Source organism: Entamoeba histolytica, genomic scaffold (genome assembly GCF_000208925.1).
Source record: "Entamoeba histolytica HM-1:IMSS scf_1104750516339 genomic scaffold, whole genome shotgun sequence".
Lineage (NCBI taxonomy): Eukaryota > Evosea > Mastigamoebida > Endamoebidae > Entamoeba > Entamoeba histolytica.
The window spans coordinates 21,019-47,169 of record NW_001914910.1 but is presented as its reverse complement, the minus strand read 5'-3'; the positions used below and the strand labels follow the sequence as shown (position 1 = coordinate 47,169).

General features: G+C 25.5%; 16 protein-coding genes across 16 annotated transcripts, besides 1 other annotated feature; 4 read left to right on the top strand and 12 right to left on the bottom strand.

Annotated features, from left to right (window-relative positions):
• Positions 1–34: 34 nt before the first annotated feature.
• On the bottom strand, positions 35–948 carry EHI_004980 (zinc finger protein, putative; the record flags this gene model as incomplete). Its single annotated transcript, XM_647767.1, has 2 exons — positions 35–328; positions 415–948. The coding sequence occupies 2 exons, from the start codon at positions 946–948 to the stop codon at positions 35–37; spliced, it is 828 nt and encodes a 275-aa protein (XP_652859.1).
• A 658-nt stretch (positions 949–1,606) lies between these two features.
• Positions 1,607–1,972, bottom strand: EHI_004970 (uncharacterized protein; the record flags this gene model as incomplete). The annotated part of the gene is made up of 1 exon (XM_647418.1): positions 1,607–1,972. The coding sequence occupies one exon, from the start codon at positions 1,970–1,972 to the stop codon at positions 1,607–1,609; it is 366 nt and encodes a 121-aa protein (XP_652510.1).
• A 445-nt stretch (positions 1,973–2,417) lies between these two features.
• Positions 2,418–3,713, bottom strand: EHI_004960 (bystin, putative; the record flags this gene model as incomplete). Its single annotated transcript, XM_643780.1, has 1 exon — positions 2,418–3,713. The coding sequence occupies one exon, from the start codon at positions 3,711–3,713 to the stop codon at positions 2,418–2,420; it is 1,296 nt and encodes a 431-aa protein (XP_648872.1).
• A 99-nt stretch (positions 3,714–3,812) lies between these two features.
• On the top strand, positions 3,813–4,319 carry EHI_004950 (uncharacterized protein; the record flags this gene model as incomplete). Its single annotated transcript, XM_645603.2, has 1 exon — positions 3,813–4,319. The coding sequence occupies exon 1, from the start codon at positions 3,939–3,941 to the stop codon at positions 4,317–4,319; it is 381 nt and encodes a 126-aa protein (XP_650695.1). The 5' UTR covers positions 3,813–3,938.
• Positions 4,320–4,416: 97 nt separating this feature from the next.
• Positions 4,417–5,214, top strand: EHI_004940 (uncharacterized protein; the record flags this gene model as incomplete). Its single annotated transcript, XM_645604.1, has 1 exon — positions 4,417–5,214. The coding sequence occupies one exon, from the start codon at positions 4,417–4,419 to the stop codon at positions 5,212–5,214; it is 798 nt and encodes a 265-aa protein (XP_650696.1).
• A 35-nt stretch (positions 5,215–5,249) lies between these two features.
• On the bottom strand, positions 5,250–5,552 carry EHI_004930 (uncharacterized protein; the record flags this gene model as incomplete). The annotated part of the gene is made up of 1 exon (XM_648749.1): positions 5,250–5,552. The coding sequence occupies one exon, from the start codon at positions 5,550–5,552 to the stop codon at positions 5,250–5,252; it is 303 nt and encodes a 100-aa protein (XP_653841.1).
• Positions 5,553–5,941: 389 nt separating this feature from the next.
• EHI_004920 (S-adenosylmethionine synthetase, putative) lies at positions 5,942–7,136 on the bottom strand (the record flags this gene model as incomplete). Its single annotated transcript, XM_001913609.1, has 2 exons — positions 5,942–6,121; positions 6,183–7,136. The coding sequence occupies 2 exons, from the start codon at positions 7,134–7,136 to the stop codon at positions 5,942–5,944; spliced, it is 1,134 nt and encodes a 377-aa protein (XP_001913644.1).
• A 634-nt stretch (positions 7,137–7,770) lies between these two features.
• EHI_004910 (uncharacterized protein) lies at positions 7,771–9,147 on the bottom strand (the record flags this gene model as incomplete). The annotated part of the gene is made up of 1 exon (XM_645607.2): positions 7,771–9,147. One exon carries the CDS (start codon positions 9,145–9,147, stop codon positions 7,771–7,773), a length of 1,377 nt encoding a protein of 458 aa, XP_650699.1.
• A 107-nt stretch (positions 9,148–9,254) lies between these two features.
• EHI_004900 (U3 small nucleolar ribonucleoprotein IMP4, putative) lies at positions 9,255–10,076 on the bottom strand (the record flags this gene model as incomplete). Its single annotated transcript, XM_648778.1, has 1 exon — positions 9,255–10,076. One exon carries the CDS (start codon positions 10,074–10,076, stop codon positions 9,255–9,257), a length of 822 nt encoding a protein of 273 aa, XP_653870.1.
• Positions 10,077–10,407: 331 nt separating this feature from the next.
• EHI_004890 (serine/threonine-protein kinase, putative) lies at positions 10,408–12,438 on the bottom strand (the record flags this gene model as incomplete). The annotated part of the gene is made up of 1 exon (XM_645609.2): positions 10,408–12,438. One exon carries the CDS (start codon positions 12,436–12,438, stop codon positions 10,408–10,410), a length of 2,031 nt encoding a protein of 676 aa, XP_650701.2.
• A 1,295-nt stretch (positions 12,439–13,733) lies between these two features.
• EHI_004880 (uncharacterized protein) lies at positions 13,734–14,481 on the top strand (the record flags this gene model as incomplete). The annotated part of the gene is made up of 1 exon (XM_645610.2): positions 13,734–14,481. One exon carries the CDS (start codon positions 13,734–13,736, stop codon positions 14,469–14,471), a length of 738 nt encoding a protein of 245 aa, XP_650702.1. The 3' UTR covers positions 14,472–14,481.
• A 566-nt stretch (positions 14,482–15,047) lies between these two features.
• Positions 15,048–17,279, bottom strand: EHI_004870 (uncharacterized protein; the record flags this gene model as incomplete). The annotated part of the gene is made up of 1 exon (XM_645611.1): positions 15,048–17,279. The coding sequence occupies one exon, from the start codon at positions 17,277–17,279 to the stop codon at positions 15,048–15,050; it is 2,232 nt and encodes a 743-aa protein (XP_650703.1).
• A 397-nt stretch (positions 17,280–17,676) lies between these two features.
• Positions 17,677–18,317, bottom strand: EHI_004860 (Ras family GTPase; the record flags this gene model as incomplete). The annotated part of the gene is made up of 2 exons (XM_645612.1): positions 17,677–18,036; positions 18,126–18,317. 2 exons carry the CDS (start codon positions 18,315–18,317, stop codon positions 17,677–17,679), a joined length of 552 nt encoding a protein of 183 aa, XP_650704.1.
• A 1,804-nt stretch (positions 18,318–20,121) lies between these two features.
• Positions 20,122–21,030, bottom strand: EHI_004850 (ubiquitin-activating enzyme, putative; the record flags this gene model as incomplete). The annotated part of the gene is made up of 2 exons (XM_645614.1): positions 20,122–20,739; positions 20,785–21,030. The coding sequence occupies 2 exons, from the start codon at positions 21,028–21,030 to the stop codon at positions 20,122–20,124; spliced, it is 864 nt and encodes a 287-aa protein (XP_650706.1).
• Positions 21,031–21,226: 196 nt separating this feature from the next.
• EHI_004840 (bacterial transferase hexapeptide family protein) lies at positions 21,227–21,760 on the top strand (the record flags this gene model as incomplete). The annotated part of the gene is made up of 1 exon (XM_645615.2): positions 21,227–21,760. One exon carries the CDS (start codon positions 21,227–21,229, stop codon positions 21,758–21,760), a length of 534 nt encoding a protein of 177 aa, XP_650707.2.
• Positions 21,761–21,769: 9 nt separating this feature from the next.
• EHI_004830 (uncharacterized protein) lies at positions 21,770–22,210 on the bottom strand (the record flags this gene model as incomplete). Its single annotated transcript, XM_001913608.1, has 1 exon — positions 21,770–22,210. The coding sequence occupies one exon, from the start codon at positions 22,208–22,210 to the stop codon at positions 21,770–21,772; it is 441 nt and encodes a 146-aa protein (XP_001913643.1).
• Positions 22,211–22,844: 634 nt separating this feature from the next.
• Positions 22,845–24,498: a repeat region.
• Positions 24,499–26,151: the final 1,653 nt, after the last annotated feature.

Sequence of the window (26,151 nt, the reverse complement as noted above, 5' to 3'; positions counted from 1 at the left end):
AAAAACTTCAAAACTAAGAAACCAAATTTGAGGATTACAATTTCTTATTATCCTTAAAACGAGGAGAAGTTGGTAAGAAACCTAAAAACAAAGGTTCTGAAGGAGAAACTTGCATGGCTTCTTTCCAGTTTAATAAAATTGATTTATAATGTTTGTTTGGAGTCCAACGTTTTTCTTTAACAAGTGTTGCTAATGTTTCTACCAATTCTTTTGAAGTATAATTAAAAGTAATTGTTATAGCAATAAATCCCATTTCCATTGTCAAAGCAAAAGTTAAATTTCCAAAGAATAATGAGATAAACACTAATACGAAATATGGGAGTTGTGACTATTTAGATTAGTTTCTTTTAATATTTATAAAGCTCATAATAAAAAATTAGCAAATAACAAAAGAAATGAAGAGGAATAACAAACTATATCAACATGAGTAAATAAGAAATAAACATGACAATCAACAATTAACATTGAAATCCATAAATAAAAAAGGAAAAGAAAGAAGTACCTATAATTATGAAATCCTAAACTATTACCAATAAATCCACAATAATGATCATATCGATAAATACATTTATTTGAAGTGCTACAATGATGAACTCGATCTCCTTTATACATTTTACAATTATCACAATACTCATATTTTTCTTTTTCTGTTTCATTAATTTGGTAATATTGTTGAGGTATACATTCAGGTGTGACATAGTGACATTGATAAAAATTATATGTAATTAAAAAGTACATAATATTTCCAAGAATCAACCAAAAAATATAATGACTTGAATCTCCATATACTTTTGGTAAAAGAAAGATAATTAATGTCATTATTAAAACGTAAGTAATCCCAATTAATGGAAATATAATGTATACTGGTATTTTTTTTAATTGTTCAGACGTAAAATATACCTTGAGAAAGTCTTTATGTTTATTGGCTTGTTGTGGTTGTTCACCCATTTAATTTACGTTTTAATTCTTAGTTCTTTTACTTAATTTTTACTAGAAAATAGCTATACACTTTTTTTTAAAAATTTGTAAATTTTTACTAGAAAAGTTCATTTCTTCTTTTGAATTATTCATTAAAAATCAATTTGAACTAATTGTTTATAATAGTTTTTCATTTCCACTATTTGTTGTACAAGATATGACTGTTTTATCCTTTTTGAATTTCTTTTTTTTGTTCAATCAAATATCTTCTTATTGAAAATAATAAATTATTTATACATTTATTGTTTACAACAAACAACATTATATTTTAAATTAACCTTTAACATAGTGTCTATCTTTTCTTTGCTTATGTAAAATAATACCTTGATTAAACTTTATTTATTTTTATAATAATTTATAACACCTTCATTAATACAATGACCAATTTCAGATGAAAGTTTAATGTCATCTAATCTAACTGACTAGTGTCTAAATTCTCATTTCACAATACCAAAAAAATTCTTCTTTTTCATTAACCTCAACTTATTTCTAAATAAAATTTCTAACAATGTCTATTTTTTAAAAAGTTAAGTAAATTTGTTTCACTAAACAAATTGTACAACAAGTACAACTACACATTTTCCAACTAAAAAGCTTCTTAGAAACAAAATAAAATTAAAAGCCAATCTTACATCCACCCTAATGGGTAATCAAGGTGGATGTCTTCATACTTTGACCTTGTTGATTGAGTATTCTTACCCACTTTTTTTAATCCAAACCCATCTGTTCCCATTGTTCCATACACCTTCCCTTCTCGTTTCAATACAGTCACTTTAAACTCATCATCAAAAAGACAGACATTGTGGGCACAATGACTCAACTTTTCACAGTCTTCTTCACTTTCATAAACTAACTTCACTACTTTACTTTTGTCATCAATAGAACAAATTTTGAAACTTAGAATATTACCAATACAATTAAAATAACGAAACATAACATCATTTGTAACATTAGAAGGAACTCTCAACCAGATTTTACCCTTTGAGTTTTCCATACCAATCACTTTCCTACATCCTCTTCTTAAATATCTATTGACCTTTCATCTAGAGATGACTTTTGACTCAATAAGATTAAATCTTATCCAAAAAATAAACTTACTAAACTAAATTAAAAACTTATTTCTTATTTTTTGAGTAAAATAAATTGAAAATATATTTTATAAATAAAATTTAACTTAAAACCTCTTTGTTCTAACCTAATTATAAAATACAAATTTTATTCTCTAGATTGTATTGATAAAAGGGATGGAGTTTTAATTAAAATCTTCAAGAAGATAGTTTTGTGTTAAACCATTATTAATTAGAAGTAAAGTGCTTTGTTTTTCAAAAGAAGAAAAATCAAAAAAGAAGATGAGATACTCTCTTTCGTACCAAAGTATTGTTTTTTATAACAAATAACCATTTTCAACTATGAATCAATCAAAAAAGTGTAAATTCAAATCAATCCTTTTGTTTCTGTAACTGGACAATAACTAATGGGGTAATTGCATGGTGCCTATGAACTTGACATAATCGTAATAATTGTTGGACTTGTTGTGGTTTAAAGTCTTTAGAATATCTTTGAACAAAAACTAACAACCCTTGATGCCATAATAATGGTGTATCAACTTTTTTATCAATAAACCCAATATAATAATTAGCAACAGCATCAAGAGCAGCATATGGAAGAGAGTATTTTTTATCTAATAGTGTTTTCAAAAATAGAGCTTGAGTAGAGTTATATTCCATTGTTGACAATTTATAAAGTGCAACTGCACTATGTTTTGAAGGAATAGAAACTTTGTGTAAAATAGATGCAATGATTGTGGCTTCCTTAAGAGTGACATCTTTCTCTTGGCAAAGAGGGAAGATCAATCCCTTAAAAAATGCTTGTGGTCGATAAATTGCTTTTTTAAGTGCTAAATATTCTTGGAAATGTAATTTTTTATTTTGATGAATTGAATGTCTAATAATTGGATATAAAAAGACTTTGAAGAATTGTTCTGTTTCTGAATTAGTTGTATGAAGGAATAAACGTGTTGCTGCAAATAAACTATGTGGAGTCCATTGTGATGGATTAGTCATTTGTAATAATGGAATCCATTCTTCAAATGATGGAAGTAATTTAAAGACTCTTGGTAATTTTCCAACATGATAATGACTCAAAAAAGTTCCAAGCTCTTCAAAAATCTTTTTAACTTTTTGTGGATAGACTTTTTCTTTGATTTTCTTTTCTTTTCCTTCTATTTGGTTATTTTGTTCTTTTTGTTTTTCTTTCTTTTCTTCTTTCTTAATATCTTCATATTGTTGTGAAATCATTGTATTAACATCAACTACTTGAACATCTTGAGAAAACGCTGAAAGAAGGTTCTTTGTTTCTTCATCAATATTAACATCATATTCTTCATTATCTTTATCATCTTCACTATCTTCAAAATCATCACTTTCAAGGTCTTCCATTTCCATCATTTGTCCTTCATCTTGTTCTAATTCTTCAATTTGTGGATTTTCATTTACTTGCTCTTCTTCCATTGCATCCTTTTCTTCTTTTAATTGCTTCATTGCTGATTCAACAATTTTTTTTGATTCTTGTTCATTTAAACCTGCCTCATCTTGTTTTTCTACTTTTTTACTTTTGACTCGTACTGACTTATGTGTCTTTTGTGCTTCTTCCATCTCCTTTTCAAGAGGTAATCTGCTTTTGCTTGCTGGTGTTTCATTTCCTTCAACAGCTCTATGTTTTCTTTGTCCTTTCATTACACTTTATCATTTTTCTTAAAAAAATAAAAGGGTAAAACAACCCTTTTCATATAACATTTTTTTTAATTTATGTTATTTAAAAATAAATTTTATATTAATAAGAAATAAATAATCTTTTTAAAAAATAATCAGCGTCTATTCTATTTTTATTAGTATCTATTGAATTAATAGAAGTCTTTAACTCATTATTCTTTAATGAACAAAATTGTTGCAATAGGTCTGATGTTATTTTCTTCAATCACTTTGTTCTTTGGTATGACTCCTATGATAGAACAACCAAAAAACATAAAGAAGATTATAATATATCCTGAAAGTCTCAATAATACACGTATAAAAATTATTAAAAAAGAGTTGAATGCTACGTTTACAAAGAACACAACAGATTCTATCAAAAGTACAATAAACACAACAATCACACAACAAAAAAATACATCTTTTCAAAAAATCCAGAATAGTAGTCATTATGAAAATAAACCTTTTACTACCACTAATATTTATACTTTAATAAAATTAATTATAAAAGAAAGAAATATAAGACTAGTTGGTTTGTCAGTCATTTTATCAACTATCTTTACTTATCTAACTTTATGGCTTTTTTCTTGATTTATTAATAACACAAATTGAGATGATTTTTAGTTATTCAAAAATTTTAGAAGAACTAATGAAAAAATCTTTTTAAACTATCGTTTGAGAATAAAACATGTATGATGAAGAAATTTATAACGTGATGAAAACGTTTCTAGAATTTGAATTTACTGATGATACAACAACAAAAACAATTAAACCATCTAAAAACAAAGATATGATCTACAGAATTGAACAAAAATTTCACAGAAAAGATGAAACGCTAAAACCGACTGAAAAGAAACCTGTTCTCAAAATGACAATTTCGTTAAATCATTCCCAAAAGACAAAAGAAAATGAAAAAACAGAAAGTAAAGTAAAAGAAAAAGATTCACGTGGAAGAGAAGTTGAAAGAAAATCATCAGAAGGAAGAGGTGATAATAAACGAAATAGTGAAAACAAATCACCACGTAGATCAAAAAGATCAAATAGTCGATCATCTAGAAGACATAGTCATAGCCAAAAAACAAAAGAAGAAGACTCTAAAAAGAAACTATCTGAACGTAACCTTTCAGAAGATGCAAGAACACTTAAACACAAAGGAGATAAATTAAGCAGTAAAGAAAGAATAGACGAAGCTTTATTATGTTATTGTGAATCACTCCTTTGTTATGGTCAACTTATATTAAGAAAAGAAATGACAAGAGTAAGTATTAATGAGTTATTGGAATTTGTCATGAGAGAAGCAGAAAAGAATCAACGATCAGAAATTGCTCGTGGAGTATCTAACATTTTAGCTCAATTATACTTTTCATTATTTTCACATGACCATGCCTCAGCTCTCCAATTTCTTCAAGAAAAAGTCCCAGTTGGAGACGAAATGGTGCCAACGCTATTACACCAATTAGACGAGTTGAAGAAATTAAATCGTTGAAAATGCCATGTTAATTCAATTAAAAACATCAATAATTAATATAATCCTTCAAACAGTAATTTGTAGTATTGTTCTGATAAATAAAATTCTTTTCCTAATGCACTTACATTTGATGATTGAGTTGGTTTATTTAATGTCCATCGTTTATTAGTGTCTCCATGTTTAATAAAATCATCACATAATATTTCCACTAATTCATTTAATGTCATCTTCTTTCCCATAGCATTCATAAGGTCTGTGAGATGTTTGTGTAATGTTTTCTTCATTCGAATACGACTTGTTTCATCTCCTGCTTTAGTTGATTTTCCTTTTTTCTTATCTTCTAGACTCTGTTCCATTTATTTTGACTGAGTATAGTAAAACTATAGTTTTAAGTTCCTTTTATTCTTTTTATTCTTTTTGTAATTATTAAGATGGTATTTTCACAACATCACTTTGCATCTCTCTTTACAATGAATTAGTATTGTATTGGAATAGCAAAGAATTGATTTGAGACTTATTAGTTATGAAAGAATTGACAAACAAACACTGATTGTTCAAAAAGAATTATAGAAAAATTTTTCCTTATTTAAACCAATTTAACACAATTAAGAAGTATTAAAAAGATTATGTAGCAATAAAATAAAAGTTGTTTGATGATTTAGAATAATTTAAATTAATGGTTAAGAAAGTAAAATTCAATTTATTTGTTGAAATAATCAAAAATATGGATTAAAAAGTATTCAATTTATGGTTCATTCTTCAACAATTTTGGTTTAAGTTCAGCTGGAATTTCTAATTCCTTTGGAAATTCCCATTTGAAATCTGGATCATTTCTTCCAAAATGTCCTCCAACTGCTGTCTTTTGGAAAATTGGTCTTGTTAATCCTAATTCTTTAATAATCATTCCTGGTCTCATATCAAAGTTCTTATTAACAATATCAACCAATATTGATCTCCTCACAAATTCCAGTTCCATATGTATTTACATTAATACTTAATGGATGTGAAACACCAATAGCATAACTTAATTGAACAAGAACTCTATGACAAAGTCCTGCATGAACTAAACTCTTAGCAATCCATCTTGCACAATATGCTCCTGATCTATCAACTTTGCTTGAATCTTTTCCTGAGAATGCTCCTCCTCCATGTGCTCCCCATCCTCCATATGTATCTACAATAATCTTTCTTCCTGTTAATCCTGCATCTCCCATTGGTCCTCCAATAACAAATCTTCCACTTGGATTATAATATCTTAACATTTTATCATCCATAAGTTCTTTTGGAATAACTTTTTGTGTAACTTCTTCTTCTAATCCTTTTGCAATTTCTTCATTACTTACATTGTCTGCATGTTGTGTTGAAATAACAATAGTATGAACTCTAATTGGTTTTAAATGTCCTTCAACTTCTTCATATTCTAATGTAACTTGTGATTTCGAATCGGGTCTAAGCCATGGTAAAATTCCTTTTTCTCTACATTCTTGAAGTCTTAAAATTAATTTTGTACTTAAAACATGTGTTAATGGCATCATTTCTTTACTTTCATCAGTAGCATATCCAAACATAATTCCTTGATCTCCTGCTCCAATATCTTCTTCTTTCTTTTCAACATGAACTCCTTTAGCAATATCTTGACTTTGTTGTTCAACACATGAAAGAACTGAACATGTTTGATAATCAAATCCTTTATTTGTATCATCATATCCAATAGATTTAACAACTCCTCTTACAATCTTTGGAATATCAATAACTGCATTAGTAGTAATTTCTCCAAGAACTAAAATAAGTCCTGTTTTTGTTGCTGTTTCACATGCAACATGTGATTTTGGATCTTGTGCAAGGCATGCATCAAGAATAGCATCGGAGATTTGATCACACATTTTATCTGGATGTCCTCCAGAAACACTTTCCGATGTAAAGAAAAATCTCTTTGCCATTTTCTTCTTTGAACTTTTTTAGTTTCTTATTCTCTTTAAATATTCCTGGAGGGTTTCTTCTTCAAAAAAATTCTGTTGTTCATTCCTTTTCTTTGTGAATGAATTTAACTTAATCATTCCTCTTCATTTTCTTCATTTCTTACATTCTTTGGTTATGTCCTTTCGGGATTATTCTTATTTCTTATTTTTAGAAAATTTCTAGGGTTCGGTTAGGGTTTTCAATTTTGATGGTTCTCATGGACGGACTAATGAAGTACTACAGAGAACAGATAGTCTTTGAGATAAACAATACCTTGCTTGACTTGACCAATAAAGTTAGTTCAATGCTTTCTTGAAATAAAAACATGACGATTGACAACAAGATTGAATGTCCTGTCAAAATGAACTTGAAATAAATCTGGACTTTTTTTAACTGTTGAATGACTTGTTTAATTATAGAAGAACTTCGAGTCATTTCTACAACATGCCAACAGCTCAAAAATGTCCTTTTCAAAAATGAAAAAGTCAAAATCTTTATTTGTAATTGATGTCTAAAAATACTAAACTGTTTTTTTTCGTTTTAAAATATCAATTCCTTTTTGAAATTGCACAAATAATGTTAAATCCCTTCTATCATAAATTCTAAATGAATGAATTAGTCAATGATTTTCACTGATAATTGATTTATTGATGGGTTTAAGAGATGATACTGTTTCTTATTTGCTAATATCAATGTCACTACAAAAACATAATGAATAGTAGCTTCTGGATGTAATTTAGATGATAATTGAAGAAGTGTTTGGTTGTATATTGTTTCAAATGAAATAGTTTTTGTGTTAGAATTAAGAATCACTGATTGAACACATTGTTCTAGTGTTGGGTAATCAAGTGTTTTTTGATGTTCTACACATTGGAGTGGATTTGTATTAAATTGTTTTGGTGGTTGAATAATATTCCATTGTGAATGACTCTGACTGAGACAAGTTGTTACTTCAGTGACACAAGATTTCATACCATTATCAATAAAAGTATCTTCAACTTCATCATAAGAAGAGTCATTCTCAATAATATCATCATCCCAATGACCTAATGAATCAACACTCCAATTTACTGACCATTTCAATATTTTAGTAGGAAGTGAAAATTTAGGTATTTCTTTCTTTTTAAAAGTAGAATATGTGTAAGAAGAAAGCAAAGGTAGTGTTATGTGATTTGGAATTATTGTTAAGTCAATTTCTCTTGTCTTTGATTTCTCTCTGTGTCTATTTGAATGCCTTTTTTGGTTATGATACCATTCTTTAAATAATAATTTGTTGTAATAAGAATATCCAGGTGTTGTAACAGGTATTCCAAGAATTGGTTTTTGTTTATCCTCACCACATAAATCATCCAATTCTGTAAAATCATATTGATGTTGTTGTAGTTGTTGAGAATGTTGTGAAGTTATATGGTGTTGTTGAATTTTATCAAAATTGAGACAACAAGGTATTTCTGTAGTTAAATCGTCTTGAACATAAGAAGTGATATTAATGGATTGATTCCAATCACCAAGAAATGAAGCGTGATCACCAATTAATGATAAAAAATGAGTATTATATTTTTGAAGATATACTTTGAACAACAAGTCATTTTGATATGACTTTCTTGAAGATTTATTAATTAAATTTGCTGGATATTTTTCAAGTGTTTGTAATTTGAGTTTTTTAGGTTTTCTTATATGAAGAGTCTTATCTTTATACTCAGTTTGTTGACTTTGAACATTTACTTCTTTGTCTAGTTGATTTGTAGTTATTAATTCAGCAAAATTAGCAAATGCTTGATAAATATCATCAACTCTATAAGAATAAATCAACAATGAAGCATCAATAGAAGTACTAGCTCTTTGGAATTTGCTTTTATCATCATTTTCATTAATTATGTCTTGCATCAAATCAATAATAGGAACATCCCATGCATTTTTTTTATTGACTTTATTTGTGTTACATAATTGAATACATTGTGCATAAAGTTCACTGATGTTATTCTTATTCATTTGTTATAATAAATTAATGACATTTTGAAGTTGAATAAAATTGATGAAGAAAGTTATGCAACATAAAATTAAATGTTAATGAGGTATTAAAAAATATTTAATTTCAATCAAAGTAATTTTCTTGTTGAAGCTGAATTAATGAAACTTCTTAATATCCATTCATTTTCTGCATAATCCATATCAATTGTTCCTAGTTTGATTTGGTATGGTCGTAAATCAAATCTTGGACCAATTTCTTGAAGAACTAATTGATGTTCTTCATTATAATCATATGCATGATGTCTAAATGTAATATAATCACTACTGTTAGAAAATGTCATTACTCTTTTTGAATCACTTTTTGGTACAGGGAATAAATATTTAAGTATCATTTCAAATCGTTTACCTAATGGTGTAGTGAGATTATCAAATATTAAGTGTGGATATACTTCACTAAATGTTTTAGATGTTTTTGTTTCATGTCTAGAAACAACATTATATAACCCAAAATATGCTGTTGGTCCATATGGAAAATGTGAAATAATCATTCCATCTGGTTCTCCTCTATTTTCATGAACAATAATCAAATCAGTTACATCATGACTTCTACATGTTTCAACTAATTGTTTAATTTGAATATTACCTCTGTTAATTCTTGTTGAATTTGGAATAATTAACTTAATTTCTTTAACAAATTCTTTTAATTTGCTTGATGGGTCTTTTGATGTTGTAATAAAAACATTTGGATCTTTAACTCCTGCCATTGCATATTCACTATCGTATGTTGAAACTTGTCTTGTTGCATCATCTTCAGCATCCATTCTAGTCATTGCAACATCAAACCCTTCTTTTGCATGAGCAGGCAATTGAGTTCCATTCTCAATTGTTTGAGCAATAATGGCTTGTTTGTCAAGTCGTGTTTTATCATATTTTTCCATACTTTTTTTCATTAAATATTCTCTTCGTAACCTTGATGTTTGTTTTTGCTATATTCATTGAATATGTATTTTCTTTTCATATGAAGTGATATGATATAATCATGTATTTAACAATGCACAATCCACAAACCATTTCTTTCTGAAATTTTTTTAATTTTTATTTTAATTTTTTTTAGGGTTAAAAATAACATAATTCTATCATTTTGTGTTTTTTAAAGGAAATAATATCAACATAAATCAAAATTATTATTTTAAAATCATTCAAAAACAATAACAAATGAAAGATTATTAAATTATTGATTTACAAAGTATCAAATGATGAATGGAAATAAATTAAAAAAAATCATCTTTCAGGAGTTGATGAAAGTTCTTGAACAGAACCTTCATTATCTGAACTTCCTCCACTTGGAGAATTACTTCTTTTTCTCATAAATGAAGGTATAAGGAAACTTAATTTAGTTGAACTTCTTGGACTTTCTTGTGGAGATTCTGTTTTTCTAGGAGAAACAAGTGATAAGAGTCTTCTTCTTGGAGTACTTACTGTTGAATTTGAAGGTTCAGAAGATGACATTAATGAACCAGAACCTTCACGACTGACTTTTTTGAGAGTAGGAATTTTATAATTTTTCTTCTTTGATTTAGATTCTGTTGATTCAATTGTACCTAATGAACCAGTGTGAGTATGTAAAGGAACTTTTGTTTGATGAACTTCTTTATTAATTGCAGGTCCATCAAATGAAACAGCACGAATTCTTCTTGGTGTATGACATTGTTTTTCTATTTTTGTTTGTGGAATCATTCTTTCCTTTTGGAAAACTAATGAAAGACTTTCCGGAGTCATTTCTTCTTCAAATGGATTTTCTTCAGTAATTAATGGAATATGTCCTTGTTCCAATTGTTTTAAAAATGCTTTATAATAGTCTAATGGGGAATTAGTATTAATTCTATTTGAATTATATCCTAACTCTTGTAATCTATCTTCTTTCTTAATTTCATGTTTTTTCTTTGGAGTTTTTAGTTGTAAATTTGGTACTTTTACTTTCTTTTTCATATCCTTTTCTGATTTTAATTTTGCATTAAACAATGGATGAACTAATGCCTCTTGTGGAGTTAATCTATCTTCTGGTTTGTATGCTAAACATTTACTCAAAAAATCAAATAATGTAAGTCGTAATGTTGCAGGATCAACAGGAATTTTAGAAACATCTAAAATAATATTATGTAAATACACTAATTCCTTTAAACTCTTTTTCTTAAAGTAATCCTTTTCTTCAGGTAATTCTACACAATATTCTTCTTCAAATTCTTCATCATCTTTCAAAACATACTCAAAAGTACCATCTGCATGATAGAAACGATTGAAATAATTTTCTGTTTTAGTTCCACTATTTAACATCTCTGCTGGAAGCATTCCAAGGAATTTAATTTGTTTTCTTAATAATCCTAATTCACTATTTGCAACAAATAATGGAATTCCAAAGAACATTTCTGCAACCATACAACCAAAAGACCACATATCTATTGCACAATTATATCTATAACCAATACATACTTCTGGTGCACGATAAAATCTTGATTGGATATATGAATATAATGAATAATTATCAAAACAACATGAACCAAGATCAATTAGTTTTAGTTTTGATGATATTCCTGTTAATAATATATTTTCTGGTTTAATGTCACAATGAATAATACATGCTTGTTTACAAACAACAAGACATTCTAATATTTGTTTATTTAAAGTTTGAATAGTTGGTAATGAAAATCCAGATTTTTTGTTTAATTTCATTAATTCATATAATGAACATCCAAGTAATTCTGTGACAATACAAAGATGATTACAATATAAAAAGTGATCTAAGATTTCTACTATTTGTTTTTTTGTATCATAAAATTTATTTAATAACAATAAAGCGGTAATTTCAAGCATTCCTTGTCTAAAATATGCTTTTTTATTTTTTAATATTTTAATAGCAACTTCTCTATCATGTTGAAGATCTTTACATTTAAATACTTGTCCAAATGTTCCTTGTCCTAATTTACTAATAACTTTATATTGTGTAATAACATTTGGATTCATTGAATATTCTTTTCCTTCAAATGATGTAGAAGTACCTAATATATCTCCAACACGTACAATTAATTCATAATTACTATTATCTAATCCATAATTATGCATTGGAGTTTTAGGTTCTGTAAGTATTACCCTTGGAACGTCATGATATTGAAATTCAGGGTTAATATGTACATATGTTGATATTAATCGAGTGGTTTGTGCTTTAAGAATAGAGAATGGCCTTTCTGTAGGACCTGATATTTCCATCACTTTATCAAGGGGATAAAAAGCACTGTGAATAGATGCAAGAGCCATCTCACGCAATAATTTTTACAGTTTATTATTTTCTCCTTTTTTCATTTATTTTTAGAAAATATTCGTTTTATTCTCAGTTTTTATACTTTTTTTTTTCCTTTTTTTAACGTAAATAAAGAAAAAGAATGAATCAAGAAAGGAAAAGAAATAAAAAGGGGAATAAATTATATCATTTGAGAGTCTATTTTCAAAAGAAATACTTTTATTCAATTTTTCTTATTTCTTCTTTACTTCTTCTTGTTTCTTTTTATATGTCTTTCTTCTTTTATTGTGAGTGTCTTTGTTTTTGACTCTTCTTTAATATTGTTGTTTCATGTTGTAACAACACTAATGACTGGATAGTTGTGATTTAAGACAATAAATGAAATAAAACATAATTTATGAGATAAACAACAAAAATAATATAACAAAAATATAATCAAATAGAAATAACACAACATATCACAAAATAAAAAAGAAGTAAAAATAACAATATAAGTTAAATAGTAAGTCATTCTAATAAATTATAGATATTTAAATATTATTTTATCATTTATATTTATTTATCATTTTCATTCTTCTATTATTCTCTTTATCTTTCTTTCATTTTGTATTTAATCAAATAACAAATAACCTCAAAAAGAATTTTTTGATTTATAAAAATAATGGCAAAGAATTAAAAAAAAAAAACAAAAATATTGATTGAATAGTAAATTTGTTTATTTGATGGCGTTAATGAAAAATCAATTAGAGTTAATAAATTTGGGGGTATAAAAAGTATTATGAAAGAAAGGAGGTGTTTCAATAAAAAAGGTATAGCTTTTGTTTTAAATATACATTGGGGGTTTATTGTATTATTTAATAAAATGTTTTCTATTACAAATACTAAACTCTCTTAAAATACAATTTATACTTTTTAAAAAAGTGATATATTAAATTTTATAAAATGAACAATTAAATGAAAAGCTAAAAATAAAAAGATACTAATTGAAGATTTTTCCCATTATTTTAAGGAATTTAAACCCAAGTAATAGAAAGGAAAAACAAAAAATAAATTACATTAACAAAAACAAATATAACTTTGAACAACTAATTTATTTATAAAGGGGTGGTACTTATTTAGTATTTTGTTAGAGAGACGTATTGGTTTGATACTTTGTATTTAGAAAAATAATTTAAGAAAAGATCCAATAATTTTTAAAGTTATATATAACAAAATTTATAAAAATTAAAAAAAAAGATATTTGAAAAAGAAAATGAACTTGAAAAATTAAGAGATCCAAAAGAACTTTTAAAAATAAAATTTAAACAATTAAATGATTGGAGTGATATTTATTGTTTCAGCACTAGGGACATGGTGTGACTCATATAAGAAGTATGAAGTTTCGAAAGACTCAAAATATATGTTGTCATATAATTGGATTGGAGGAATGTGTTCAATTGAGAAGTGTAGTATTCCAAAAGATAAAGTAATAATTGAAGATGGGATGGTATTAAATGGATTAGCTGTAATTGAAGATGGAACAACAAAGAAGTGTTGTGACTTTGATGGAAGAAGGGATGATTTAGAGAGTTTTATACCAAATTTAATAAATCATAATTATTTCTATCAATCAGAAATATCTAATTATTGGAGTGGATATAGTGAATGTGATATAGCAGCTAAATCATATGTTATTCATGGAACATGTTTACCAAAAGAATATCATACTCCATATGGATATTTCAATGCTACTTTACTTCTTTTCCAAAATTATAACGTATGGACAACATTAAGACATTATAATTACATTCCTGGTAAACAATACGTTTATTCTAAACAAAAAATTAATGACTTACTTTCTGTTCGTGGTTTCCTTGCTCCAGTTCAATGGAGATGTGAAAATCCTGAAGATAAACAAATGCTCACTTCAGTAAATGTTTGTTTCACTCCATCAGCAGATAAATTTTTACAAACTGAATGTCCGGAAATTATTGGACAACAACAATGTCCTGATTATTTCTATTTTGCAGAAATGCCACCAACTCCAAGAGAGACAAAATGTGCTTATTAAATTGAAGGCTTTTCTTTCTTGGTCTTTTGTTATTCTTCGTTAGTTAATAAAAAGAATATAATTTTGAAGTTTCATAAAAATAATAAATTAAGGTTTTTTTATATATTCTTAAAGAAAAGCATTTGTTTTTGTATTAATATTTTTTATTGAAAAAGACTGTTTAAATTTCATAAGAGAATAATAATTTGTTAGTAATAAAAGAATAAATAATTAATAAAGAAGACTAAAATCTTAGAGGATATTATTACAAAAAGAGATAATTTGAAAAAGGTTGTATTAATGTATTTAAATTAAAGTCTATACTATGTGGTATGAAAGTACTTTTATAAATAAATTATATTATTTTTAGAATAGAAGTAATGAAATTTATTATGATCTTTTTTAAATCAAAAAATAAATAGAATTTAAATAAAAATCATATTATGGAAGTCTTAATAAACATAAATGCTTATTAAAAAAATAGGTATGGTAAATTTTTAATAAGAAGAAAATACAAAATATTAATTAAGTTAATTAATAACGTTTTTCTGTTATAAGAAAAAAGAATGTAATTAAAAAACAAATCATTTATTTTGATTAATAGCTCCTTTTCACTACTAAATTGGTTGCTTCCTCAAATAAAGTTTGAAGAGGAATTAGTCCAAATCGTTGATATACACCTTTTAATAAATTTAATTGTTCAGTTTTCGTAGAAGCATTAGAAAATTTGTTAGACCCTATGAATAACCTGATAGAATTTCTATAAAATTGTGGTACATTCATAAGATTAAAAGTATCACAAGGAAGGTCTGCACCAATGAGTTTTTTTGGAGAGCATAATGTCTTAAAATCATAACACTCTTTTCTCTTACGAATTTCAGAAACAATATTTCCTAAAGTAAACTGGTTTGAGTCATGATAATATTTCCATGGCCAACACACCATCTGTATAACATCAATTCGACAAACATCAATGACTTTTTTAGCTATTTGAAAATTATAATCTAAAGTTAATATATCCTTACCTGGAAGAATAGTTCTATCTCTAATGATATTATCAATCACTCTATTAATCATATCACTTAATGGAGTAACACAACTAATATTATCAGAAATAAAGACAACAACAAATCCAAGTTTAGATAATTCATTCTTAATTTGTTGTATAAGTTCATAGAAGAATTTAGGTATAACAATGAGGAATTGTTTAGGAGAAGTATCATGTATATTTTTTTTTAAGTACAACTCTTTAACATATCTGGCAATATATAATACCCATTGTTTGAAATCACTTAATTCAATATACTCTTTTGGTATAACTATATGTCCACTTTGTTCTAAAGCCATTCCATTCTTTTCTTTAGCAAATGGACTCATTCCAACCAATAATGGTAATAATGGTCCATCACCAAGTAATGCAGTTGCAATGCTTGATTGTACACTTTCTCTTGAGATAGTCATAGCTTCATTAAGGTGTTGCTTATCAGTAACAATTTTCATTCTATTTGCAGCACTAAGTCGATAGTCAAAAAAGTCAATAAAGACAGTTCTATTAACTGGTATTTCCTGATAATATAACATCCCACGAACAAACTCTTCAACATCACTTAATAAAAAGTCTTTATTTTCAACATTACAAAAGTCAGTTTTAGTAATAAGTCCAATCGTTTTTATAATTTCATTTAACTCTTCTTCATTGACATCTATTTGGAATCTAATTTTACAATAGTTTTTGATTGTGTCTAAAGTGACACATTTTCTTTCTAATAAAAGTTGATTAATAAAAGTTATAAGTTCATTTTTTTGTATAGAATCGGTTATCATAGTCTTTTCTGATTCATTTTTAGAATTAGTCAAGTAGTTATATATATTAACTTTAGTGTTTTGATTAATAAATTTAATAGGTGTTGATGATGCTGGTTCTAAATTTTCTAATAATTTGTAAATGAATAAATGGTTATTAAGTACTTCCTTAATAAATCCAGGAATATCTCCTTCTATTGTATTTTCGTTAATATCATACTCATTCTTTAACATATTAAGATATGAATTAATAACTCCTGAAATAAAATTGACTTGGTCTGAGCATTCAGTCTTAATAAAGAATGGAAAAACTCCTGGACATTGTAATGGTTCAACAAAAGGTTTAAAATATTCATCCATTATCACCACAACATTACGATCAATATTTAAATATGACCTTACATTTATTGCGTGTTGTACAACAACTTTATTATACCATTCTTGGAATTCAGTTTTAGTGTAATAATACACAACTTTGTTATTATTATTCTTAGGAATAAAACATTCTTGAGTTATCATTTTTTTGGCTTCCTCAAAAGGAGGAAATTTTAGGAAGGGAGTCAAATACTCTCTATTTTTATTAATACAAATTAATGATGGAGACATTTTAATCTCTCTTCCATACCATTGATTAGATTGAGCATTATCATTCAAAGATATAATAGGAATTTTATGAATTAATTTCCATAATTGAAATCCAAATTCATCTAAACTTAAAACCATTTCATTAGGAAGTCCTTTAATAGCTTCTTGTAATCGCTCATTTTCCGTATTGACATCTTCTTTAGTCCCTTCTTTTTCTGTTATTGTTGTCCACTTCTTTGTCACATTAAAAGTATCCAAATCTGAAGACTCAATTTCAACGATATTTCCACTTGTTTCCTCTTCGTTGAAACAACTTAACGAATTCGCAGAAATCAAAAAACCTTTATTTTGTGAATCTTCAATAAATCCTTTTATCTTAAGAAACACTTCCTTTGAGAATTTGGAATTTACTTTCTGCGTTGGTTTGTTGTCTTTAGACATCTGGAAGTTGAAAATTTTATAAGTTCTCTTTTTTAATTTTTTTTTACTAACTAACGGTTTCGCTTAACGCACTGAAACCCAGAGTCAAGGTTATTGATAGAAAATTAATAACTTAGCGTAATATGGTTATATGATAAAAATTTTAATAATATTAATTCTCTAAATAAAGTATTACGATGAAATAATTAAAAGTCATTAAATAAAAAGTTGATAATAATAATAATCAATAAAAAGAATGACAACAAGATAATAGATGAGATTATTTCTTTTCTTTTAAAGGATAGATAAAAAAATCACAAAAAGAAAAAAGTCAAAAGAAAAAATCCTAAAAAGAAAAACATCCTAAAAAGTAAAAAATCTTTAAATTAAGGTGTTTATGTTTAATGTGCACACAAAATTATAATATTAAGCACTTTTGTTTCTTAGCTGGTAAATGTTCTATTAATTGTCTTGTAAGATATTCGAACATTTCATTAATATTTTTTTGAGTCTTTGCTGATGTTTCCATAAAATGACAACCATTATTATTTGCAAATTCTTGGGCTTGTTCAGTAGTAACAGTTCTATTATCTAAATCACATTTATTTCCTGCAATAACAATTGGAACAAATTTTTTTTCCATTGAATTTTTAACTTCATTAATATGTCCATAAATACTTGAAAGGTCGTTAAAAGTAGCAACTGATACAAGAGAGAAGACTAATATGAAACCATCACCTTCTTTCATATAAAGGTCTTGTAAAGTTCTGAATTGTTCCTATTATTTCGTTAATATGAATTTAAAAACCCTTTTTTTGAAGTATAGAATTATATTACTCTTATTAGTTTAACTATAAAATAACAAACCGTCCCTGCGGTGTCATAAATTTCTAATTGTACAGTTGTTCCATCAATTTCAATCGTCTTAGAAAATGTTTCTTCGATGGTTGGGTCATATCTTCCAATAAATGTATTTTTTACATATCTAGTGGCAATAGCTGATTTTCCTACTGAACCTGAACCAAGTAACACAATTTTAAAATGGTGTGTTTGTGGCATATTATTTATTAGATACGAAACAAGTTCTCTAATTTCTTTCAGTTCACTGGTTTTTCTATTTTTGGATATTTAGAATTTCACTGGTTTTTCTATTTTTGGATATTTAGAATTTCACTGGTTTTTCGATCTGGCATTTTATTCTTTTTAGTATCCACGTAATTTATTATTATTACTTTTTATATTTTTTTTTGGAATTAAAAGAAGAATTTGGTTTAATAGTTTAATAAGTTTAAAAACAATACTTTTTTATTAGAAATAATAGTTCTTTAACAATTTGAAAAAAATAAATAGATTGTTCTAAAAATACAATAATTGTTTCAAATAAAAGACTTCCTTTGTTTTAAATTTTTGTTTCTTATTTAATCATAAAAAAGAAAATTTTTATTTTATTTTGTTTAAATTAAAATATGTTTTAAATGTTCAATATCATCAGACTTCCAAGACCACATTAATGTGATCATAGAAATCAAAGAATTAATTTGGTCTTTTTTCCATCCATTAGTGATTCTAATTTTTATTAATATTTTCTTATAATAAAATTATAGTTTAAATAGTATTATAAAACACAAACTCTTTTAAATAAAATTGAATATGTTCTGGTAATGAACACCATAAACAAATATTTAATTCTTCTTCATAATCTGCATAAAAATGTAGAAATGTAACTATTTCTGCTGTTTCAAATAGATTAAATAAGTCTAATGTAATTATTTGAAACATTTTATCTTTAGATGTTAATTTCCATGAAGCTAATGAAACTAATAAACATCTTGCAATTTCACTCCAAACAAGTTCATATTGTTTATAAATTTTTTTATAAATATTTGCAATAAAATGTGCTCCTTTTTCATCATTTCCAAATACAAATTGAATAGTTGTATTATCTTTATTAGAACCAGCTAGAAAAGATCCCATATCTTCAAGGTCTTCTTCACAATATTCTTTATAAAAAAAATCAATGAACTCTTGTTCATTCCATCCATTAAGAATTTTACACAAAATATCATATAAATATTTTTCTGTAGTTATTTGTCCAAGTTCTTTTAAAAGTGTTTGTACTTCTTTACTATTCCATTTCCCTTGTTTTATATTTATTCTCTTTTCAACTTCTTCCCAATTTAATAAAATTGGTTCTTTCATTTTGCTTTGTTCTATTTCAATTCGTTTTCTTTCTGTTTCAATATCTTGTTTGAATTGATTATATCCATTTTCAAGTAGTGTTATTGTTTCATCTACTAATATTATTACTTCACTTTTCCCTTTTAACTTAATAATATTTTTCTTTTCTTTATTATCAAATTCAATATTCCATGTTGTATCTTTACTTAATTCATATACTTCTTTTGTAATGTCTTTACTTCCTTTTTTATCATAAAAATATAGTACCATTCCTTTCCAAATTAAATATCGTTTTTTCCATTTTTTATCAAAAAGTGTAACATTCCCTTCCATATAATATGGTCGGTTAATTTGAGAAATTGTTTTCATTCTTAATTCTTCTAATCTTGCCTCACTCATCTTTGGTGCTGTTCTTCTTTACCTTTCATTTTTAAAGTTCATTTTATTTTCTCATTTTTATGTTTTATAACAAAGAAAATTATTTTACAAATAAATTAAATTTTGTGTTTTTTATTATCTTCTTGTGTCTTTTTCTTTATTTCTCTTTCTTTATTCATGTCTTATTCTTATTCTTATTCTTATTCTTATTCTTATTCTTATTCTTATTCTTATTCTTATCTTTCCTTTCTTCTTCTTCTTCTCAATTGATGAACTTAATAACAATAAAGAAAGAGTCTAATTACTTTTAATCAAGAATAACAAAATGTTTGTTTTCATTTATCTTCATATTCTTTTGTTGTAGTGTTGGATTTGTACAAATAATATCTCCAATATTATTAACAGAATCATAAATAAAACCATTAGAGTCTTCATTGGTATATGTTGGCCTTTTACCAATGATATTTATAACTTCTTGAGCAGCAAGAGAACCAATAACACTGTTTACTGGAGCATAATTAAATCCAACTAATAACTCAAGTTGTTCTTCTTTATTGAGAAGATGAACAAATGATGAAGATAGTGTATCAACAGAATAAGTATCCATTGTATTGTATTGAATAAAATATGTTTTAATAATTTGTCTTGCAACCATTTTTGGAGTATCACAAAGGATGTATTCTTTAATTGGCTTGTAATGTCCATTGATGTTAGTTACATAAAAGTTACCAACACCTCCAACGCTTGAACAAAAAATTATTGGTTTACTTGAAGATTCTAATTTTGATAATAAATGTTCATCTGGAAGAGTACAAATAATTAAAGAAAGAGAATTAAATAAGTCATCATTTAATTGACTTTCTTTAATTACATTAATTGTTAAATCACTATTAACACTTTTTACTTTTTCAATAGATGATGTTCTCTACTTTTGTTAAATTTTTATAATACAATCAAATAATAAACAAACAACACCACCTTGTTCAGGTGTAAATAAATGATTTTTATCGTACTGAGTAGTATAAATTGGTTCACCTTTATAAGTGTCAATCACAGTAACTTTTGATATTCCACTGATTACAACATTTTTCAATATTTCTGACATTAATGGATCATATCCAACAGCTAAGATGTGAGAATTTAATAATAGTTGTTGTGCCTCTATTCCCCAAGTACGAATAGAACGATCATATAACTTCTGAACGTTCTTTTCCATTATTTTTTTAAGTTTTAGTTTTTTTATTTAAAATAAATAATTTTATTATTTAAGTATTACAATTTCATTAATTCTAATTACATTGATGTTGTTATTTCCTTGAATTTACATTGAAGGAAAAGAAGATTTTTTGGTACTACGAAATTCGATATACCTTGACTCATATAGATTGAAGTGAAACTTAAAATTGTTAGTTATGTCTTCTCAACAATTTATACCACATAATGGTAATGTACCAAAAGTTGCTAAAGATGCATTTATTACTCCAGGAGTATTTTTAATTGGTGATGTTGAAGTAGAAAGTAAAGCAAGTATTTGGTTCAATGCTGTACTAAGAGGTGACATGGCAAAGATTGTTATTGGAGAAAATTCTAATGTTCAAGATTGTTCTGTTGTTCATACCTCAATTGGAAAGCCAACTATTGTTGGTAAAAATGTTACCATTGGACATTCAGTAATTCTTCACTCATGTGAAGTAGGAGATGGAAGTATGATTGGAATGGGATCAACCATCTTAGATGATGTTAAAATTGGGAAGAATGTTCTTATTGGAGCTAATTCTCTCGTTACATCAAGAACAGTTATTCCAGATAATTCATTAGTAATGGGATCTCCAGCTAAAGTTGTTAGAGAATTAAGAGAAAAAGAGTTTGAATATTTAAAAGAGAATATAAAAGAGTATGATGACATTAAACAAGGCTATCATTTAGAACAACCACAAAATCAATGAATTGATAATTTAATTATTTGAAATATTTTCTGATTCATTAACTTGAGAAATGATCATATTTTCTAATGTTCTTTGTCTTTTAAAAGGTGTTATTTCAGTAGAAATTGTTGGTTTAGGAGTTTGTGCAATCATAACCATTTCATTTAAATATTTTTCTAAGCCATTAGAAAGAAATTCCATTCGTTTTAATGATTGGTCCATAGCTTCTGCCCTTCTAATAGCAATATTTGTTGCTTCAGGAGAATAGTCCATCATACTTTCAAGTCCATTTCCAAGGTCATTAATAAAACTTAAACAATGTACTTGGTAATCATTAAAAAATGTAACTCCATTAATTTCTGGTGTTTTAATTAAGTTTAGATTAATTGGTGCATTAGAAGTAGAATTTCCTTTAGGTCGTGATGGAGTAGAAGATGTATTTTTTCTAAATAAATTACCAAATGAAAACATGAAATAAACTTTATAGTTAATTTTTTTTTGTTTTTTATATAATACTATTTTTTATTATTAATAAATTAATAAATTTATTTTTACCTTTTTTAAATCCCAATTTTATGGGGATTTTCAATTAAAAATTGTTATTTTATAAGTAAAATTGATTGTTTTATTTTTTTTTCACAAATAAAATGTATTCATAAATACTTCGTTAATTAATCCATTTATACTCATTTTTATTGACTTAAAATTTAAAAAATATGAATAATAACATTGAATTTATTTTATTTAATCAATTAATATTCTTACCAAATGCTATTTTGTTATTGCTGTAGTTGTATTAAATGTTTTACCAATTCTTCAAATATCAATATATTTGTGTTTATTTAAAAACATATTTCTTTTCTTTTGTACAATCCATTTTAAGCTGAGTTAGTATAAACCAATCGATTATAAACATTTTTAAAACAAAATAAACATTACTTGTTATGTAACACTTCATCCTATAAAAGGTATTTTTGTTCTTAATAAAATAATGTGCTGAAATAAAAAAATCCTACATCAATTATTACTTGTTTCGTTAAATAAAGAAGTTAAAAAATAAAGGAAATTGAATAAAAATTTCATTCTATTCACAAAAATGCTCATATAATAAACAATTTTCTATTCTTCCTGGCTCAGGGGAGACTAATCCCGTCCCTTCGTCTTCTTCTTCTAGCAGCTCTACGGAGTATGTTTGATTGTGGTTGAAACAATATTCAATGACATCTATAATGTTTTTTATGACAAGGTTTTTAATTTCTTTAATGATGTCAATTTCAATTTTTAATTCTTTAATTAATTTAATACTTTCTTTATTTATTAATCCATTGATTGAAATTACTACTGGATTTATTTTGACATCTTTTAATTTTTCTATTTTCATTAACCTATTCTTTAATTCATTATACTTAATTCTTTTCTTCCAATATTCTCCATTAATATTATTATCAGCCACAATAGTCATATCAAATATTAGACCAGTTTTATTCTTTTTATCTAATACGTATATATCTGGTATTTTATGATATTGTCCATCACTTTTATGCATTATTTGTTTGTTCAATATCATTGTGATGTCTTTATATTTGAATATTGTTTCATATGGGGGTTTTATATTGCTTATTTCCTGTATATTTTCTTATTAATCAATATTATAATGCCAATATTGTCATATTTTTCCATTTGTGATTTATTATGATAAATACAAGATAGTAGAATGTGTTCTACTGTAGCTATCTTGTCTTTACAAAGTGTTGAGTATTTTAATCTTTCATTTTTCATTATTTTTGATTTTCTATACACACAAAATATTGCTCCATCATTCATTTTAGTTAATTGTAGGAATGTGTTCTTTTTAATATTGAATGACTTCCATGCTTTCACTGTAGTAGTTTTATCTACTCATTTTGACATGAACCATCTTCTAAGATGTCACTTATTTGATGATACTTCCATTTTTTGATGTATTTATCAATAATTTCTTTATTTCTACTACTACTTCTTTTTCTTTTTTCTTTTCAATCCCTTCATTTATTATTTCTTCTATTTTTGTTTCTGGGATTTTATATGAATTATTGTTTTTAATTCTATTCAATATTCCCTTCTTATTGTACCATCTATCTAATATGTTATTTCCAATTTCACTTTCTCTGGTACAGTAGTACATCACTGTTCTAACTAATTCAATAACATATTCGTCATTTATGTTTATTAATCCTTCACCCATTTCTTCTTGAGGGACATACAACCTATCTTTGAAGTTTCATCATTGTATTTTGCCTTTCTTAAATATTTTCTTATCTCCAAATCAATTTTATCTAATTCAGTGATTTTCCAATTTACAACTGATGCTGAATATCTGAAGATATTGATTACTTCAGTGTTTATTCTAGTAATATATCTTCTATTACTACTTTCATCAGTGTTTATTTCTTCCATCTTTTGATTCATTTTTTCTTTGATGGATTTACAATTGAAGGTGTCATCAATTTCATCGGACTGCCATATTCCTAAGTATTTATACAAGTCCTCACCTTCAACTACGGGGATGTTTTGCATTCCATCTGGGATTTTCTTAATGTTTTTTAATACCATTCCTGACTTTTTCTCATTCATTTCCATCCCTATTCCACTTATTATTTCTTTAATTTCGTTGTGGATTATTCCCATTTCTTCACTACTTTGCATCATTATTCTCAAATCATCCATATATAATGTGTGATTTGCTTTTGGGAATTTCTCTTCGATGATTTGAGAAATTAGAAAATATAAATAATAAAAATGGAAATATATTTTAAATATTTTTATGAAAACCAAAATGGAAATGCTATTCATGAGAATATAAAATAACAGAGAATATAATAAATAAATATCAAAGAATTAAAATGAAAATAAATATGAATATTTAATAATAAGAATAAAAGAAACAATACAAATAAAGATGAATTTATAAATAAAGAGAAATAAGAATGAATATAAAAATAGAAAGAATAAATATTGATTAAATGTTTAAATAAACATGTAATGCAACAAATAAAATAAAATTTAAGTATCACATTCAAAAACAACGAATAAATAAAATGGAATGAGCATTTTAAAAAATAATTGAAATTTAAAATACAAAGAAATAACAAAATTCATAACGAATATATTTAAATTGTAAATAATTATGAAATAAAATAATAACGATAATACATATATTTCATAATACATTAAATATAATATACAAAATACAAAAAGAAGAAATGAAAATGAATTAATAAAAGAATAGAAAAAGATAAAATGAAATACATAAATTATAGAATAAAACAATAATTCATCATAAATATTTCCAAAAGAAATAAATAAAGAATAAAATAAAAAGATGGTGAAAGAATAAAATTTAAATGAATAAAATTAACAACAAAAAATAATACAGATGAAAGAAATAATACAAAAAGAATAAATAAATAATGAAAAGAAACAGTAAATATAAACTATTCTTAAATAATATAATTTAATTCTAATTTAATTCCTAACCAAATAATTGTTTTTATGTATGAAATGGATTAGTCAAATTTGACTTATTTATTTGATAATTCTATTTTGTTACGCATTTTTATTTTTTGATATTTTATATTGGTATTACAATTTATTGAAACCTCAATTTTTATTAATTAAATCACTCATTCAAATATATAATTCAATAATTCTATATTAACTTAGTTAAATATGTTTTGTATAGTGCATATTTATGTTTTTTACAAATACTAATGCTAAATTTAATTTTATATATTGATTTTTAACGATGTTGTATGCTCAATGTTTATTTAATTTTTGGTTATTAGTCTCTTCATGTTATTTTTACTAAATAATTATATTAGTTATTACGCTTCTTTTAATTAAGGAATTTTTCGTTCAATGTATTTAATAAAATAATAAACTTCAATTTTTATTATATTTTTCATATACCAGTTTACTCTTCTTCAAGAAATATTAATTATTATTAAACATCAAAACTTTACAAAAAGTGATAAATTCATTTGATATTTTTGTTATAATAGTCATTTGTAATAATTTGTAATTCTATTGTATTGAACCAAAACATTTTTACCATTAGAAATAAAAAACAATTATTAAAGTTATTTTATTTTGACAAGGACAAGTCAATGTTATTTATTTTTTATCACCTGTTTTAATTTCTTTGAATATATTGTCCATTGAAGTGTTTTTATTCAAAATATTGTTTATAAAATCAAATAATATGTTAAAATTGAATTATTTATAAAAAAACATATAATATAAATACTATTCAAACTTTAAAAAGAGAAAGTATTTATGATAGAAAGAAATATTATGTTTTGAAAGAATATAAAGATATTATAAATCTAATTAAAGTTCTGATAAAATAAAGAGAGACATTCTTTTGTTTATAT